The 19,601-nt window shown below is 60.6% G+C and overlaps 1 protein-coding gene across 2 annotated transcripts; it reads right to left on the bottom strand.

Annotated features, from left to right (window-relative positions):
• Positions 1–392: 392 nt before the first annotated feature.
• Positions 393–19,139, bottom strand: GLI1 (GLI family zinc finger 1). Of its 2 annotated transcripts, none has more exons than XM_065043573.1 (12): positions 18,792–19,139; positions 10,156–10,322; positions 9,898–9,993; positions 8,420–8,615; positions 8,061–8,229; positions 7,856–7,954; positions 7,601–7,741; positions 6,790–6,939; positions 5,477–5,641; positions 4,973–5,221; positions 3,758–4,037; positions 393–2,984 (listed from the first exon to the last, which is right to left on the bottom strand). In XM_065043573.1, exons 2-12 carry the CDS (start codon positions 10,250–10,252, stop codon positions 772–774), a joined length of 3,855 nt encoding a protein of 1,284 aa, XP_064899645.1. In that variant the 5' UTR covers positions 10,253–10,322; positions 18,792–19,139; the 3' UTR covers positions 393–771. The 2 variants fall into 2 exon arrangements, with proteins under 2 accessions (XP_064899645.1, XP_064899644.1); XM_065043572.1 differs by having other exon boundaries at positions 7,856–7,957; positions 18,792–19,138.
• Between the last annotated feature and the right edge of the window lie 462 nt (positions 19,140–19,601).

Raw genomic sequence — 19,601 nt, 5'->3', positions numbered from 1 at the left:
GCTTTTGAAAGCACTTTTCTATCTTTGGAGTACGAGATATTGTCGATTTAGGGTCCTCCTTGCTGCGGAACAACGTTTAAACCCCCCAAAGAAAAGCGCGACTGAATCGAGCTCATCCCCGCGTCGAGATCTGCGTGTGCGTGGCTTGTGGGGCGCACGCTGTGGCTGGACCCCCAAGGGCCACGCTGGGCTCTCGTGGGTCAAAATGCACACAGCCCGCAGCCCCCTGAGAAAGGGTTTAATGGGGACGGGGGGCGCCGCTTTTCCTCTCAAACAAAGGCTGGGGTAACACCCACCGGACAGACAGACAGACACGGAGCAACACGGGCACCGTCACTGGGAGGGAGGGGGTGGCCTTGCCAAGCAAGGAGTGATTGCAGTCAAGCCAAAGATGAGGATTTAAGGGGCAGGTGTAATGGGAACATCGGGACGGGTAGGACTCTTTGGTTTTGACATCAAGACTGCCCAGGGTCACCGTGTCCAGAGGGAGGCAGGAAAAGGTTCCAGGCACTGGAATGGAGGGACTCCGTCAACCAGTTCCCCCCAACAAGAGGTGACCCACAGCACCTAATGGGGCTTACAGCTGTGTGTGGGACCCAGCGATGTCCCTTCCCTGGAAGAGCGTGACACTCGCAGACTGCACAAGGGGACACCCCGGGGTGTTTCATGCCACACATCTCCACGTGAGAAGGGGTTTCACACCTCTGCCCCAATGCGGTTCGGCTCCCCCCCGGCTGCGAACGTCCCTCCCTGATGGCTGGTACCTCCCGGTTAGGACAAGGAGTTGAGGAAATGGCTTTCCCCCGCCAGACTGCTCAACATGGAGCTCATGTCGCCCACGGCCATGTTGGCACCCCCGGATGCAGCAAGCAGGAGGCCACCAGCAGGGCTTGGTGGCCCGGGCAGCAGCGCAGGCGTCTCTGGATCTTCCACAATGGCAGCAAAGTCAAGGTGCGTGTTCTCCAGGTCCAGAGAGTCCAGGCTGTTGGCCACCTGCTCCCCCGAGCCCAGGTGGTAACACGAGCTGCCTTTGAGTCCTTCCAAGCTCCCACCGTAGTGCCGGGGACCCCTGCAGCTTGCTGCCATTTGGCCCAGCACCTTATGTCCCCCTCTGCCCACCTGGCCCGGGCGATACTGGGAATTACTGAGCCCCTCGGGTGTGGGGCGGGCGGGGGGCAAGCGAAGCGCACGCCGGGAGCTGGGGTCCAGCCCCGCGTAGCAATCGCCCGCGTATTTCACACTGTTTTGGTGACCGGCTGGTTTAGGGCCACCAGGCGGGTGCGGCACCATCTCTGGGTGGAAGCACGGGGCGCCGAGGAGGTGCTGGGTCTCCGGCGGGCCCTGCAGGTGGTCTGGTTTGGTTTGGTAACCAGAGTACTTGGGGCTAAGGTACAGCGGTGCTTGCACGGCTTGGCACTGCCCAGGCTCACCGCCCAGCCCCACGCCGGCGTCCCCTCCGGCGGGAGATGGTTGGTCTCCCCACATCAGAGCCTGCTGGGCCTGCACGTAGCTACAGACCATCACCTCTTTGCTCTGCATGGCGGAGCTTTGGGCTCCTCGAGCACCCGGGCTCGACATGCCCATGTAACTGAGTTCCTCAGCCTGGTAACCACCAGGCCCTGCACTCACGGCTTGGCCAAAGGATGCCGGAGGCTGCACGGGCCCGGCGAGCTTGGCGTTCTGGCAGGGAGCAAGCGCCGGGGCAGGCGCCGGGTAACGCTGCTCACATTTGATCTGCAGTCGGTTAAGCCGGTGCCCCCCAGTAAAACCCCGATCCTGGCACGAGCTCACAAGTTTGGGTTGCTGCCCACAAGAACTGGGGAGCAGGTACTCAGGACTTGGATGGTGACAGTGCGGCCCGGACACGGCAGACACAGAGGCGCTGACGCTCGACTGCCCAGAGCTCAGCTCCAGATTGCCTTGGGGAGGCTCATCCCACGGAGCCGGCATGGGCTCGCCGCCGGCATGCATGGTCGTGAAGTGCTGGTTCATCTGGCACTGAGGAAGGGAGAAGTCGGACTGAAGCAATCCCTCCTCCATGTCCCTGTGCCCTCCCGGGTTCAGCTGCATCCCCCCCGTGGTCCGCTGAGCGCTGCCGTAGAGGCACTGGAGCTCCGCACCTGTCCCCTGGCATGGGAAGCTTTCCTCGGGGTAGCTCAAGTACTGCTCCATCTCTAGCAAGCCGGACTCCACGCCTGCGCCGGGGCCGTCTATGCTCGCCGTCTCCAGGAAGACATTTTCACTGATGCTGGGTGGCCGTGGGGAGAACACGTGGCGCTGAAGGTTGGCATCGGAACCACCCACCGGCTGCAGAGCGGGTCTGCCCGCTCCCGGCACGTTCACGTTACCCACGCTCTTAAAGCGCTGCACCCTGGACGCAGCGGGAGGGTTGGCCGCGGTGCGCGCAGGGTCGCTGGCCCGCCGTACACCGTTCCAAGGCAGCAGGTGAGGGGGAACGCCGCCTGCGTAGCCAGCGTGCTCATTGGAACTGTGCCTTCGCGGCAAACCGTTCACAAGGAAGCGGGGCTCCGGTGTCCCGAGGTAGTCCCCAGGCGAGCTGCCGTGGCCGTGCGGCAACACCTGCTCCACGCTGGGCAGCGGGGTCGGCGGTGGCCCGCCCGTGGCCGCGGCGTATTTGGCCCTGAGGCGGTAGCGCTGGGCCGGGGTGAGGCTGCCCACACCCGGCAGTCCCCCGCAGGCGCTGGAGCGTCGCGACTCGTCCGGAGACACCAGGTCGTAGCCGTCTGCCAGGCCTGCCCCGCCGGGCATCCCGCCCGCCTCGCCACCCAGCCGGGCCCCGGGTGGGCGCGGGGACACCAGGGACGAGCGCCGGCTCACGGTGTAGGCCGAGCTCACGGTGCTGGTGGTGCTGCTGCGGCGCTCGCTCGGCGGCAGGCCCGTCTCTGCCGCAGACAGCTCCGCGATGCGCCGCTGCCACGCTGCCGGCGGCGGCACCGAGATGCCGGCTGCCTCCCCAGGTAGGCCTGAGGGAAGAAAACGAGGCGTTAAACCAGGGCGCTGGGGACAATTCAATTAAACACTATTCCCTTAAAATAAAACAGTTTCAGATCAAATATAAGGCCTTGGTACTTATGTTAAAAATGCTCTTTAAGCTTCAACGATTGTTTGCTTCCACCCTTACCTACAGCTATGCTGAATAAAGCTATAGCTAAATGGAAAGCTAAATGTATTCACGAGGTGTTCATGTCTACATCTCATTATTTGCAGCCTCTCGGAGAAAGCAAAAGTGACTACAAATACCGCTGTGCCAGAAACTGGTTTCTTGACCAACAATGTTGCTTCATCATGCAACGAACTGGGTCGTTCTAAAGTGGTCACAGGTGTTGAGGACAAGAGGCTTTGTATTTGAATACGGCAGATCTTTTGGTCCGTGTGAAAACAAGTTTGAATGTTAAATGTTTTCTGACACTTTGGAGTTACTGTTGCTCTTCCCCTTTTCTTTAGGTCAACATATGGTTCATGGCCAGAGCGGGAACAGGCGACCCCCTCCAGCACCGGGACGTGGGTTCTTTCCTGGTGGGCGCCCACTGGTGCCAACAAAGAGGGGGCAGAAGATCATTTAGAATCATTTAGGTTGGAAAACACCTTTACGATCATCAAGTCCAAAGATGGGTCACAGCCCAGATGTTGAGATCCAGGACTAGTGAAAAGAAGGTGCGGAAACCTCTCTGTGTGCAAACCAGACCCCTCTTGACTCAGTGCCCATGGGACACGTAGAATGGAACCACATTCTCACCGGCTCCAGGGATGGCTGGCAAACTCAGGCCCTTGGTGGCTGACGGCTTCCTCATCTGCTTCAGTTTGTCAATGCGAAGATTTTCGAGCTTGTGGAGGGTCATGAGCCCCGAGGTGCCCATGGGCTCACCAGGCAGCGCATCCTCCAGCGTGGACAGATCCTCGTAGCTCCCACCGGCGTTGCCCGCCATCTCCACCCCGCTGTCGTTGTTGGTGGTGCTGCCGAGCGGGGAGTGGTCGCTGCTGCACGACGACTGCCCGCCTGGGCTGGGTTGCGGCTTCTGGGGTGCCCGAAACAGTAACCAGGGAAACGGGGGGTCAGACACCCACCACACAGCCTGTGAGCCTGCACCCCACCAGATCACAGAATCAATGTCAGGGGTTGAAGGAACCTGGAAAGCTCATCCAGTGCAATCCCCCCATGGAGCAGGAACACCCAGATGAGGTTACACAGGAACCAGGCGGGTTGGAATGTCTGCAGAGAAGGAGACTCCACAACCCCCTGGGCAGCCTGGGCCAGGCTCTGCCACCCTCACCACCAACAAGTTTCTGCTCATACTTACGTGGAACCTCCTGTGTTCCAGTTTGCACCCATTGCCCATTGTCCTGTCACTGGTTGTCACCAGAAGAGCCTGGCTCCATCCTCCTGACACTCCCCCTTTCCATCTTGATCCCCAGCAATGAGTCCCCCCTCAGTCTCCTCTTGTCCAGCTCCAGAGCCCCAGCTCCCTCAGCCTTTCCTCACACGGGAGATGCTCCACTCCCTCCAGCATCTTGGTGGCTGCGCTGGACTCTCTCCAGCAGTTCCCTGTCCTGCTGGAACTGAGGGGCCACAACTGGACACAAGATTCCAGGTGTGGTCTCCCCAGGGCAGAGCAGAGGGGCAGGAGAACCTCTCTGACCTACTGACCACCCCCTTCTAACCCACCCCAGGTCCCATTGGCTTCCTGGCCACAAGGGCCCAGTGCTGGCTCATGGTCACCCTGCTGTCCCCAGGACCCCCAGCTCCCTTTCCCCCACACTGCTCTCTAATAGGTCATTCCCCAACTTACACTGGAACCTGGGGTTGTTCTGCCCAGATTCAAGACTCTACACTTGCCCTTGTTATATTTCATTTGCCCCGTCGATGTGCAGATGTGGAGACAACTCCCCTTCCATGCAAAATGAGCACTCCAATGGGCTTGGCCATGCCGTCCCCACGCCCCCAGCTCCTTACCACGGCCAAGTCTGGCACCAAGAGTTTGCCGTCATCCCTCCGGGCCTCAGTGGGGCCGTTTGTGTCTTTCTCCTGCTTCATGTCCGGGAGGCCGCCGGGGGTGTGCAGCGCACGGCCTGGCACCGCATCCCCTCGGTGCTTCTTGGTGACGTGGGCGTCAGGGCCGTGCACCGTCTTCACGTGTTTGCGCAGGGAACTGGGGTCTGTGTAGCGTTTGGTGCAGCCTGGAATCTTGCACACGTAGGGCTTCTGCCAGGGAACATGGTGGGAATGGTGAGGGAGGGTGTGAGCTCCAAACAGAGACCCCTCCCAGCAAAGTACCAGCTGGGCAGGGAATAAATACCCTTCCCCTTCCTCACAAGTCAGCCCAAGAACTGAAAGAGGGAAGGGATCAAGAGGCTGAGTCCCCTTGGAAGGGGCATGTTAGGAATTTAGAGTATGCGACTAACCAGGGGGCAAACGGGGAGCCCAAAGGGGTGCAAAGAGCCCCAGGTGGGTCTGTACCTCATTGGAGTGAGTGCGGTTCTGATGCTTGGCGCGGTCGGAAGCATTGGAGAAGGCCTTGTTGCAACCCTCGTGTTCACACACATACGGTTTCTCACCCGTGTGTGAGCGCAGATGCGTCTTGAGGTTCTCCAGGCGGGAATAGGCTTTGCTACAGCCCTCGAACTGCGCGGGTAAGCAGGGTGAAACATGCCACACACCTTCAACAGACCCTGCCCCACATCACCCCCACGCTACATACCCACGGCACATCGGCCATGGACACGCATCGCAACTCCCAACCAACGCACAACACACCTGCCCTCCTTGAGGCGCACGTCCTCGCAGCCCTGCACAGCCCGTGACCCCTCTGGCCTGTGTCCCACCACTGTCCACACGGCTGTGTGTGCCGGTTGGACTGAAAATGGGTTGATTTCCTTCCTGCATTACAAACCTTCCTCTTTCCCAGCCAGCACGCTCATGATTTGCACTCAGTTTGAGAACAAGCAGATACCAGCCCAGCACAGGGTTCATGTTTTGAATCGCTCTGCTCTGAGAGCCAAGGACACTCTGAGCTCCGCCCACAGGTGTGAGGCAGCGAGGAAGGGGATGGACGGACAGAGCCGGACTGACACCCACACGGAGCAATCACAGTGTTCCAGCCCATTAGCATCCTGCTCATTATTTAAGGAGAGTTGGGACCTTCTGGTTTTGGTTCTTCTGATCTCTCTGGTTCTTCTCTTCGCTCTTTTTGGCGCAGCCGGGGAAGTTTTTGGTTGGGATGTTTAGTTCAGCTTTTACCATTTTGCAGAGGCCTCTGAGCCTTTCTGCCTTTCTCCTCTCTTTTCTCTCTCTGGGATCGGCTTTGGGACCAGGTGCCATTTCCTGGGACTGGATGCTCAGTTGTGGCCAGAGTTCATAGGGAATTGCCTTGAGCATCTTTTATTTCTATTTTCTATATATATTTAGTAGCAGTGTATTAGTATTTTGTTATTTTATTAAGCTGTGTTTCTCCCTTCCCTTTCTGTTCTCTCCCCTGTTGGGGGCGGTGAGGGAGGAGGTGAGTGAGCGGCTGCGTGGTCGCATTGCCACGGCTTCAACCACGACACCAAACTGCACTTCAAACCTCTCCACCTCACGTGCATCTCCATGCCATCCATCACACGGGCTGCCACGTATGAACCCCACTCCACCCTGCACTATCCCGCTCCTGACCACCCTGTGTGTCCCACCACGTGTCCCCCTCGGTGCCATGTACCACACGGGCCACGTCGCGCCCTGTCCTGAGCTCCATCTGGCGCAAGGGAACCCGGCAAAGCTTCACGCCAGCTCACCGTGCACTTGTGAGGCTTCTCGCCCGTGTGACGCCGCATGTGCACCACCAGCATGTACTGAGCCTTGAAGGGCCTCTGCTCCCGGGAACACGCCGCCCAGTGGCACACAAACTCCTTCTTCTCCCCATGGATGTGCTCGTTGTTGATGTGCTGAGGAGAGAGGGGCATCACTGGTGGCACTGGGGAGGGTGCCAAGGGTCAGGGAGACACATGGCCAAAGAGAATCTCAGGGGAAAGGGACATGGAGGGACTGGGATGGTGGGTGGAGATACAAGAGGTTGGGGGAAAACGGAGTGGTCAGATATGGTCTGGAGGAGAGAGGGGATACAGGAGATGGCTGGGGGCTATTTTGGGAGGACCAAGAGAAGACACAGGAGTCAAGGTGGTCTGAAGGGTGGTGAAGGGGCTATAGCAGATTTGGAGTGTCTGGAGGGAGACAAAGAGCTAAGGAGAAGTCTAGAGGCACCGAAGGTTCAGAGATCAGATTGGGAGTGTCTGGGGGGAGATGAAGAGCAAAGGAGAAGTCTGGAGGTTCAGGAGAGCTGCCCCAGGGTGAGGAAGGCCAGACATGGACAAGGCATGGGAGGGTCACAAAGAACCAGCCCACGAGAAGCGAAGGATACACGTCCCTCCCTCCCTTCCTATGGGCAACTTCCAACATCGTGTACCTGTGCAGTGAGTTCTCAGGGCGAGGGGTGGGAGGGGAGCGTCCCAGTATGGGATAGTCTTAGCAGAGGGGTTGACACGGGGACATCAGCCACCCTGAGGGCAGGTTCTGGGACTGGGAGTACCCAGGCAGGTCCTAACTCACATGCACCAGCTGCTCCTGCGTATCGAACTCCTTGGCACAGCCGTCCCAGTAGCAATTGGTTTCGTACACAGTCTCAGACTCCGGTTTCCCATCCTCCTTCTCCAGATCTTCCCGAACATCGAGCATCCCCAGCAAGGGGTCCTGGGGGGGCACAGCCAGGTGAGCGCTCCCCGGTGCCACCTTCTGTGCTCGCTGTCACTGGGAGGAGTGTAGTGCCCTGGGGAAGTGGGGGGGGTCTCAAGGGCTGGGGAGTACCTGGGTGCCTGTGGAAGCTGGGCTGCAGATGTCACCCTCAGATCTCTCCTCTGGGTATCTGACGGTCAGGGGGCTGCTCAGGCTCCACTCCAACTTGAGCTGCTGCCATGGCAGGGGGACAGTGGCAAGCGGTCAGCACGGAGATGCCCACTGGACGACCCCCTCTGCGGGAGGCACCGCCCGCAGGGATGCAGGGCGCCCTTACCTGGCAGTGTTTGACGGTCACCCGGGACGGGCCGTGGTGCAGGAGGCCTGGGCGGGCGGGCAGGTGTTCATGGGCGCCACACGGTGCCGGGGCAGGAGGCGGAGTGTGGTTATACAGGTGGCTTTGGCCCTTCTGCTGAGCCGGTGGACTCTGGTACCCCAGCGACGGGCTGCAAAGAGCAAGAGGGATGAGCAGACGCCACCATGAGAGGGGCAGAAATTTAAGTCTTCTGAGCCAGGTGTCTGAACTCCCAGCCACTCCTTCCGTAACCCACTGGATCGCTCTGCTCCCGCCTTCCCTGGCCCTCACCCCGGCCTGACACGGCACACACGCCAGCGGGGCTGAGGTCTGGTGCCCACCTGATGGTGCTGATGGAGAGGTGGCCATAGGAGCCACTGGCAGAGGCGCAGCGGGAGTTGATGAACGCGACAAGGGAGTTGGGTGAGGTGCGGATTACCGTCTGCAGGTCAATGCTAGAGTCTGACAGAGGCGAGATGGACAGTGCCCGCTTCTTGCCCAGTTTGCCTGCACCACGGGGCGTTGAGAACCGTGAGCCTGGGATGGCAGCAGAGAGTGGGGGGCACTCCTCTCAGCGTGGGTCCTAGGGGGCTCAAGAAACCCCCGAGGACACGAGCCTGGTGCTCTGGAGCCTGGAGGAGTACCCTGAGTGTGCTGGTTAGCTTCTGAGAACAGAATAGAATATTTCATTTGGAAGGGACCTACAATGATCATCTAGTCCAACGGCCTGACCAGTTCAGGGCTAACCAAAAATTAAAGCATGTTATTAAGGGCATCGTCCAAATGTCTCTTAAACACTGATATGGTTGGGGCATCAACTGTCCCTCTAGGAAGGCTGTTCTAGTGTTTGACGACCCTCTTGGCAAATAAATGCTTTGAATGGCCAGTCTAAAGCTCCCCTGGCACAGCGCTGAACCATTCCCACAAGCCTATCGCTGGATGTTGGGGAGAAGAGGTGAGGGCGCAGCGGTGCTGAGCACGGCGGGACAGTCCCCTCCTTCCCCCGCGGGGTCTGACGCACCCCCCGATGCAGTTTGCCCTCTCGGGTACCAGGACCCACTGCCGCCTCCTCCCAGATCCCTTTCCGCAGGGCTGCCCCCCAGCCACTCCTCTCTCCAGTTATACTTTGGGTTACAGCAATGCTCAAAAGTGTCACCCCTGCCTACCCCAGCCACCAATGTTCCTAGGGGGTACCCGAACCCCTTGGCACGTGCGTACTCGCTGCTACAGCTGCCATCATCCCGAGAAAAGCTCCTGATCGCCTTGGCCACAGCCAACATAAACCCTCCTGTTCACACAGGAAAGAGAACAGCTGAGGGAGCTGGGGCTCTGGAGCTGGACAAGAGGAGACTGAGGGGGGACTCATTCCTGGGGATCAAGATGGAAAGGGGGGTGTCAGGAGGATGGAGCCAGGCTCTTCTGGTGACAACCAGGGACAGGACAAGGGGCAGTGGGTGCAAACTGGAACACAGGAGGTTCCACTTAAATATGAGCAGAAACTGGTTCCTGGTGAGGGTGGCAGAGCCTGGCCCAGGCTGCCCAGGGGGTTGTGGAGTCTCCTTCTCTGCAGACATTCCAACCCGCCTGGTTCCTGTGTAACCTCATCTGGGTGTTCCTGCTCCATGGGGGGATTGCACTGGATGAGCTTTCCAGGTCCCTTCAACCCCTGACATTCTGGGATTCTGTGAAGATCCCTGAAGACCCATCACCGGCGTCACTGTCCCCAGCACTGCCCACACCCGCAGTCCCCACACGACACAGCCCAGGACCCCGAGTAGAGCCCCCGCCTGCCCTGCGTCCCCCAAGACCGGACACTTACCGTCACCACTGCCGGGATGCTCGGTTCCTGGCGCCGCCCCATAACCACGGTGGCTGCTCGTGAGGTTGGACTGACGGCACAAGGGGAAATCAAGTCCTGCCAGAAGGGAGGAGAAAGATGGGAAGATATATTTGGGATGGTGGCACAAAGGGGGAGACGAAATCCCCAGATCGCCCCTGAACCCAAGGGCTGAAACTGAAGTCGGATGTCCCTCATGCCAACCACCACTCAAGCCAAGGCGAGGTGGCTACGACCAACCTGGTGGCCCTGTGGCACCCGGGGCTGCTCCATGTGGGGGGCGCAGGCAGCAGTGCTCAGCGTAGCCGGCGGCCGGGGCGCTGACGGGGTTGAACATATCGCGGTGGGGCCCGGCCGGGCTCAGCGGGGCATCTGGTCCTTGTCGCGGGGCTGGAGCCGGTCGGGGCCTGCGGAGCACAAGGGTGGGCTGCCCCGGGCAGCGCAGCGCGGCCGGAGCCCCCAGATCCCATGGGGACCCCCGCGCCTCCCCGCATCCTGCGGCCACCCCCGCCCGGCCCTGACACCTCCCGCCCGGGGCAGAAAACCCTGCGTCCCCCACCCAAGCAGCCCCAGCGCAGACCCCGGCCCAGGCAAAGGCAGGACCCACGGGTGCTGCCAAGGCGGAAAGGGCAGGGGGCAATGGGGAAACCCTCTCCCCACCATTTCCATAGAGTTATAGAGTCATTTTGGTTGGAAGAGACCCTCAGGATCATTGAGTGCAACCATAACCTCACCCAACTCCAGCACTAAACCACGTCCCTAAACCTCGTCTAAACGCCTTTTAAACCCCTCCAGGGATGGTGACTCCAGCACTGCCCTGGGCAGCCTGTTCAATGCCCAACAGCCCTTTCCATGAAGAATTTCTTCCTAATATCCAACCTCAACCTCCCCTGGAGCAACTTGAGGCCGTGTCCTCTTATTTTATCACTTGGGAGCACAGACCAACCCCCTCCATGCTCCAAGCTCCTTTCAGGCAGTTCAGAGATCAGAAGGTCTCCCCTCAGCTCCTGTTCTCCAGCTGAACCCCCCAGGTCCCTCAGCCGCTCCATCACAATTGTGCTCCAGCCCCTCACCAGCTCCATCACCTCCTCTGCACTCTCTCTAGTATTTCAACATCCTTCTGATGATGAGGGACCCAAAACTGAATACAGGATTGAAGTATTTTGGGGCACAGACACGCACAACAAGGGTCGCGGGCAGAGGAACCGGGCTGTAAGGGATCTGACTCGGCAACAACCACCGGTGAATATCTCCGCATACAACTCCACTGCCGAAATGAGAAACCAAGGCACAGATGGTTAGAACCATTCTCGGTCAAAGCGCCGAGCTGGCACCCTGCTCTGCGCTCCTCACGGGTCCTGGCAGCACCCGTGGGTCCCACCCGCCCTGCCCGTGGACAGATGCCCTGGACAGACAAACAACCACAGGGTGAGGGAGACACACATGTGAGTGCTGCTGGGAACATGGCCTCCTGCCCCCTCACCCCCCTCCTTTGAGACACAAGGGGAATCACCCCAAACAAGGGGTCTGGGGAGTGGAAGCCCCTCACCCTGCTGGGAAAGCGCTACGTTGCGTTTGCAGCCCGGCGGAGGCGAGGGGGGCAGCAATTCTTCCGCATGAGTTGCCCCTTTGAAAGCTTGTCTCGGGGCTTTGTGAGAGTGTCAGCCTGGAAGAATGGGGGGGGGGGGGGGCAGCGGGGCAGGCAAAGGGGGAGGGAGGTACCCAGGAAGGTGGTGGCAACGCGTAGGAAACGAGGTGGGGGTTGGCAGAGCAGGGGCCTCTTACCTGCCTGCTGGACCCGGGCTTTGCAAAGACTGGGGCATCAGCTCCACAGGAAGCCGCACACCTGCCCAATATCTAATGGACAGAGGGTCTGCAAGCCCTTCATAAAGCCTTTGCCATGTCCCCTCTACCCTGCCGACTGTTCGCCCCGTTCCCCTTGCTGTGCACAGCCGTGCCCACCACCTGCTGTAGCCGTGCACACACACACAACGTGCTCACACCTGCAGGGCAAGCACCACAGAAGCTCCACGTGCGTGCACACAGCTCCTGTGTAAAACGCAGCACGCACGCACTTACGCACACCAGAGAACACACACATCCCGTGGAACACACACGTCCTGTGGAACGCACACGTCCCGTGGAACACACGGAAAGCTGCCTATGCATGCATGCGGCACACAGGCGGAAGACACAGGCGTGTGCACGGCTTTACGTAAGCACACGCGGAGCACTCGCGGGCACAGCACACCACCATTCACGGAGAACACACAGGCAGGCAGCACAAGGCACGTTACCCCCCGCATCAGGACTCACGAGCCTCATGCACCATCTCCCTGCCCAGGGTGGCATCTGCTCTGTGTCCCCCCCGCGCCCACCATGTAGAACTGGGGACAGCTCAGCATGGCTCTGGTCCCCACCGCTCCTGGCCACCCAGGCACCGCGGGAGGGTTGGGGTCCCGCTGTGCCATGACAGCCCCTCTTGGCTGCATCCCAAGCAAAGGGGAAGAGTTTGGTGAGCAGACCCAGCCTGGCAAGGGCTGGGGAGATGTGGGTGCCAGGCGGGTGCGATGGCAGTGACACGGTGCTCTCCAATCCCCCCACGGAGCACCAGCAAGGCAGAAAGTGCCCAGGACCCACAGGATGCACCCCCAGCCCCACAGGGGCTCCCCAGACCCCGGTGGCCCCCTCAGCAAGAGAAGCTGGAGGGGGCCGGGGCCGCGGGGAGCCGACGGGAACCGGCCCGCAGCTCCCCCACCGCCGCTCGCCTCCCCCGCGCAGCGCCGCGGCCCACCCAAGTCGCAGCCTATGGGCATAAATTTGAGAGCCAGGCGCAGCCGGGATGGAGGGGAATCTTCCCTCAGTCTCCTCCTGCCAAGAAACTCAAACTGAAACACATTCCTCCTCTCCCCTTGCCAAGAAAACAAGGAGCGCAGCCAGCGGCAGGAGCAGTGCAAGAAGCAGGGCTGGCTCCAGACTCCGAAACACCGCGCGGGAGGGGGTCAGGACCGGCCATCCCCCTCCTCCCCAGCTCCTTGCCTTTTATTTCCTGCAAACACATCTAAAATGTGTCATCTGGCTCCAGTTTCCTGAGGACACTGGGGAACGGGGCGGGGGGGAGAGAAGGAGACAGAGGAGAAGGCGCAAAAGGCAGAGGGGGAAAGGAGATGTAGAGAGTTGTACCACGGGATGACAGTCGGGTGCCTGCACTGGTGGGTGGTGGAGCGGAGCTGGCAGGAACGAGGGACAGACAGACGGCACTGACCGGGGAATCACACGCCCTTGGAAGAGCCGTCTGCAAGAGGAGGAGGCGGGATGCACCCAGTGCACCCCGCCATGGGCAGAGCCCCCAGCTCCCGCCTGCACCGGGACGGCTCCCGCGCCCCGGCCAGCCCCAGGCCCAGGAAAAGCCAGAGGTGCCGTGAGTTAGAATCATAGAATGATTTTGGTTGGAAGAGACCCTCAGGATCATCGAGTCCAACCATAACTCACCCAACTCCATCACTAAACCACGTCCCTGAGAAACTCGTCTAAACGCCTTTTAAACCCCTCCAGGGCTGGTGACTCCAGCACTGCCCTGGGCAGCATGTTCAATGCCCAACAGCCCTTTGGGGAAGGAATTGTTCCCCAGATCCAACCTCAACCTCCCCTGGCGCAACTTGAGGCCGTTTCCTCTGCTCCTGGCGCTTGTTCCTGGGGAGCAGAGCCCGACCCCCCCTGGCTCCAAGCTCCTTTCAGGCAGTTCAGAGATCAGAAGGTCTCCCCTCAGCTCCTGTTCTCCAGCTGAACCCCCCAGGTCCCTCAGCCGCTCCCATCACACTTGTGCTCCAGCCCCTCATCGCCTCCTCTGCACCCTCTCAATGTCGATGATGAGCAGTCCAAAACTGAGCACAGGATTGAAGTATTTTGGGGCACAGACACACACAACAAGGGTCCTGGGCAGAGGAACCCCCAGGTCCCTCGGCCACTCCATGGGTGCAGCATGGGGTGGCTGCCACCCAGCCCAGCACACGGGGCGGCGGGTGTCCCCATCTGCGCCTCGGCATTGTCCCCACGAGCTCCTGCCCCCGGCCCAGCCCCGGCAGGGTTAACCGCCCCGGAGTCCCACTGTGGAGGAATGTGATGTCAGGGCTGGATTAGCCCGTGCAGCCGAGATCCCAGCCGATAGACCAGCAGCGCTGAGCTGTGTGTGGCACAATCCATCAACCCGCCCAGCACGGCCCCCAGCATGGGGGGCCTGGGGGAGGGCTCTGTGCGTGCATGCGTGGGAGCATCTGTGCTTCTCTAAGCGCGGGTACGCGGATGCACAAGTTTGGCCATATGTGTTTGCATGTGTGGAGGGGGATTTGTATTTATGTATGTCTTTTGCGGGGTTGCTTGTTTGTATGTACTCACAGATGTATGTTTGCGTGCATGTGTGCTTGTGTGTGTCTACATACGTGTGGACTGTACGCGTGTGCACATTGGTAGCTACGACAGTAGCTAAGGGGGAACCACTACATGTTTGCAGGCCCCATCACCCCAAACCCTGATTCACTGAGGGTGCAAGGTGGGGGCAGAGCAGAGAGTGGGGTTCAGCAGTGCAACAGGAGGGAGAGTGGGGAAAACACCCCCAAAACGCCACCAGTGCATCTCCTTTCCCCCCCTCCAGCCATGGGGTGGGCAAACCCTGAGCCGCCTCCGCTCGCCTAGTGACCCCAGGTCAGCCACATGCCCAATTGGTTTAACCCTACGGGGCCTTAGGAAAAACATTGATCTGGCTTAAGATCTGCCTTCCCACACTGCGGCAACGGCTCAGACAGAGCTGCGAGCGGGGCAGAGTAGGAACACGGCACCGAGCGGCAGCACATCGGTACAAGTATTAGACGAGGTTCTTAGGGACATGGTTTAGTGCTAGAGTTGGGTTAGGTTATGCTTGGACTCGATGATCTTGAGGGTCTCTTACAACTGAAATGGTTCTATGATTCTCAGTAGCAAGAGAAGAGAGCGGACGCCGGCGCCAGCTCCGAATCTAGGGGACACATCCCAGCTGCCTCCCCAGACAGCTCCTCCCCAGCTCTGTGTCCTGCTTGCTGTACAGCCCCCCCGGGCGCAAGAAAATGCCAGGGACGGTGGGGCAAGAGGGTGAGATTTCCCCTGGAAGGAGCCCGTTCTCCCTGCCCCGGACCAGCCTGCGCTGGGGACCCCACGGCTTCCTCAGCTCTGCCCCCAGCAGAACCGACGTGCAGACCTCCCGCCCGGCTGCCCCGCTGCACATCTGACCCCACTGTTAGGCCAGGCCTTTAGGGCGAGCCCAAGCTCCTCTGCATGGGGCAGCTAATCTGCCCAGGACTGCAGCTGCCACAAAGCACATTGCTTCAGGTTCAGGGGGTCTGAAAGGGGATGATTCAGGGTCGTGATCTCACGCTGGTCTGGGCTGCCAAGCTCGTTCCAAGGTGGTCCCTCGCCTGCATAAGATGAGGCAAAGAACCAGCTCGGGGGGGATTTTACGGTTGTGTGGAGGGAAAGGGGCAGACACAACCACGCCAGGACAGATTCAGTACATCCTCAACTCGCTTCTCCCTCCTTCCTTTCTCCAGCCCTGGCTGCCACCTTCAGAAAACATCACACATCCTTATTCCCCATCCCACGCCAAAACTCTCAGCCCTTCACATCAGCGAGGACCAGAGGTCCCTCCCCAGCCTGCTCACCCCTCCAGCGGCACAGCCCTATGTGCTGCACCTCAGCAGGGGGCAAAACAACCCAGCCCCTCGCTCCCACATGCATCCACACCCACTCCTGACCATGCACTGACATGCCTCTAGACACGCCAACACACGCTAACACACGTGTGCTGTGGGAAGAGGGGAAGGCAGGCCAGCCTGGGCTGGATCCCAGGACACAGCCCGTGGAAGGGGCTGCAGGGTGGGAGCTCACAGCTCCGCGCTCCTTGTGCTTGTAAAACAGGGACCGCCAACCACAAGCGGAGCCGCTCAGGAAGCCGTGGCGAGCTGGGCAGGAGTGCTGGTGCTTGATAGGTGGTCCCAGGGCAGGCAGGCGATTGTCACGGGCTTGCATGTTGTTTGCTTTGGCCCCCAGCGTGCACCACCCGCACGAATCGCTCACGGAAAGGCACCGCCTGGCCCCTGCCTTTGTAGGGCTGGGGTCTTGGTGAAGGCGAGGGTTTGGGGTGAGGGTAAGGAGGGGTGCACGCATGGCGGCAGCTGCTGGAAGGAACTCTGCTCTCCCCTTCCCTCTCAGCGCTGGGGGAAACAGCACAATTGAACGCGTGGGACCCGCAAAGGCTCAACTCTGGGTTGTGACCGCGGGAGCCCCTGCCTACAGTGTCACCCCAACCCAGAGTGTTAAATGGAGGGACACTAAGAGAGCAGGGCAGGACACGAGGCAGCGGAACGCAGGGTGATCTGTCCTCCCTCTAGGAGACACTCGGCTTTCCTGAAGTATCTGCTGCCGGTGAGGTGGATCAATGGCACAGACACCTGCTTTCCTGTTCCTTGACTGTTCTGTCCACACATACAGCAACCACACCACTTTGAGCCACGTTGAGCCACCATAGGGGACACCAACCAGGGCTTCGCTCCCTCTAGATTGGGGACAAGAGACTGATAATGGGCTTAAACCACATCTGGAAACACCCCCCCCCCCCCCATCCCAACCTCACACCCAGATGCAGAAGAGCTGAAATCCGACTCTGTGTTTTTGCTGCTTGTTCCCACTCCGAGACAGCTATTTTATCAGCTGTTCACCTTGTTATTCTGCAGCTTCTGAAGGGTTTTGATGTGCCATAAGCACTGGGCTGGGTACACTTGCTGTGTTTTGGCAGAAGAATCCCCTTGGTCTCACCAAGGACCCACCCAATGCACCTTTTCTATTTATCGCATCACTGGGATTGCGAAACACCAGGAGGAGATATTGAGAGAAACTGAGGCACACAGACAGACTCCAGCACTACAGATGCGAGATACCAGCTGGGCAGATAATTGTGCACGCGTGCATACGGGTATGTACATAGGCACACAGGCAAACAGGCCTCTCTGTATACGTGTCCCTAGGCGTGCACACACACCCGTGCTCCTGGGGGACACTCTGGGTGTAGAATCATAGAATGATTTCAGTCAGAAGAGACCCTCAGGATCACCGAGTCCAACCATAACCTCACCCAACTCCAGCACTAAACCACATCCCCGAGAACCTCGTCTAAACGCCTTTTAAACCCCTCCAGGGATGGTGACTCCAGCAGTGCCCTGGGCAGCATGTTCAATGCCCAACAGCCCTTTGGGGAAGAAATTGTTCCCCAGATCCAACCTCAACCTCCCCTGGCGCAACTTGAGGCCGTTTCCTCTTGTTTTATCACTTGGGAGCACAGACCAACCCCCTCCATGCTCCAAGCTCCTTTCAGGCAGTTCAGAGATCAGAAGGTCTCCCCTCAGCTCCTGTTCTCCAGCTGAACCCCCCAGCTCCCTCAGCCGCTCCATCACACTTGTGCTCCAGCCCCTCACCAGCTCCGTCACCTCCTCTGCACTCTCTCCAGTATTTCAATGTCCTTCTGATGATGAGGGGCCCAAAACTGAACACAGGATTCAAGGTTTGGCGTCCCCAGTGACCAGAACAGCAGCACAATCACCCCTCTAGTCCTGCTGGCCACACTGTTCCTGATACAAGCCAGGACGCTGGTGGCTTTCTGGCCACCTGGGCACTCTTATGCAACAGTGCAGGAAAACTGACAGACACTCAGAACTGGCACAGGCGAGGACTCGAGGTGCTCCACAAGCAACGTGAAAAAGCAGCTCTGCTCCTCCCCTCAAAACCAGAGAGGTTTGATAAACTCATCTAGGCTCCCTTTCCCACAAACACTTGGACCAGATGACCTTTCAAGATACTTCCAACGGCTGTTCTGTGATTCTAGGTTTCCCAAGCATGGGACGCTTCTGTGGCAGCCTCAGCTACAGCCCCCATGGGGAGGGAAGAAGCGCAGCCCCAGAGCCTGTGGGAGGAAAGATGGGAAGCCGAGGTGCACCAGGACCTGGGCATTTCACAGTGGGTTCTGGGAGGCTCCTTGGGGTGCACAGAATGTCCTTGCACCTCACTCCTAACAGACACTTGCCCGCACAGCCTCGCAGGTTGTCACGGAGCAGGGGGACCCATTGTCCCAGCACAAAACCTCAGAGCCTTGCCCAGAATCAGTGGGTACCGTTGGTGGGGATCCAGCTGTGTGCTCCAGCTGTGGGATGTGCAGGATGGGCCGGGCAGCTCTGCGCCCTGCCAAAGAGAGCTCCGGATGGCCAGGAGCTCGCACCAGTGGTGGAGGTGGCACTGCCCACCGTTTATGTGTGCCTGGGGACAGTCCTGCAGCTGCTGCGTCACTCGGGCCAGGGCAGTAACTTCCAGCCGTGTCTGCTCCCGCTCCAACATCCCTACCCGGGCAGCAGAAGAGCTGCACGCCCAGGAGCCTGGAGCCCCCCGCTCCAGCCCAGCCCTCCCCTCCTCGGGCTGCAAGGGGCTTCCCCGGGCGGGCAGAGCGGCGGCGCGGCCGGAGCAGCCCACCCAGCCGGCGGCGGGAGCGGGAGGGCGTGGGAGTGGGTGTGAGCGCGAGTGTACGTGCCGGGGAGCGCGGCGGGGCCGGGGCACTCTGCCCGTCCCCCCGAGCGCACTCGCCCCGTCCGACCCAGGAGGGACCCGGCCACGCCGCGCCGTCCGACCCCGTTCCCAGCCCGCGCTCCGCCGGGCCCCACGCTGGGAGCCTCGGTCCGGGTCCCGCCGGCGTCGACGGGACGCGAGACGGGCCCGGCGGAGGGTCTGGCGCCATCCCGGCCCCTCCGGAGAGCGGGGGCCCGCGGGCGCCCCGAGCCCCTGCCCGCGGTGCCGGCGGCTCCTACCTCCGAACGGCTCCGAGCGGCCCCGGGAGAGGCGGCGGGTCCCGCGGCTCCGCGCTCCCGCTCACCCCAGCTGCAGCTGCGGCTCGTTCTGGGGGAGAAGAGGCACATCCAGGGGGACCCCGGCGGTCGGGGCGGGACGGCGCGGCGCTCCCCGCACTTCCCGGCCCGCCTCGGGGAACCAGAGAAAAGTTGCCGGAGCTCCCGCGGGGGGCGGCGCGTCCCGGCAGAACCGGCGGAGCCGCGGGACGGCGGGTCCCGCTCCGCCAACTCGGGCGGCGGCGGCGCCGAGCGCGCTCGGGACGGAGACCCCGGCCGGGAGCGCCGCCGGCTCCGGCCACTCCGAAAACCCGGGCTGGATCCTGCACACGCGCGCGCGCGGGACACGCGGGCCCGCGCACACCACGCGCAGGTCCCGCGCGCGGCCTGGCCCGCGCGCTCTCAGCGCACACGCGGGAACCCGCGTCCACGCGCGGGGCTGCGCACACGCGCGCCTGAACGAGGACCCGCGTGCCCTCGTGTGCGCTTGTGCACCGTTTGCACGCTCAGGCACATGCACGGAGGTGGGAACACACACGATCATCCAGCACTGAGTGATGAAGATGCTGAAGAAAGTGGAGCATCTCCCGTGTGAGGAAAGGCTGAGGGAGCTGGGGCTCTGGAGCTGGACAAGAGGAGACTGAGGGGGGACTCATTCCTGGGGATCAAGATGGAAAGGGGGAGTGTCAGGAGGATGGAGCCAGGCTCTTCTGGTGACAACCAGGGACAGGACAAGGGGCAATGGGTGCAAACTGGAACACAGGAGGTTCCACT

Source organism: Columba livia, chromosome 29 (genome assembly GCF_036013475.1).
Source record: "Columba livia isolate bColLiv1 breed racing homer chromosome 29, bColLiv1.pat.W.v2, whole genome shotgun sequence".
Classification (NCBI taxonomy): Eukaryota; Metazoa; Chordata; class Aves; order Columbiformes; family Columbidae; genus Columba; species Columba livia.
This window is presented reverse-complemented; position numbering and strand designations above follow the sequence as displayed.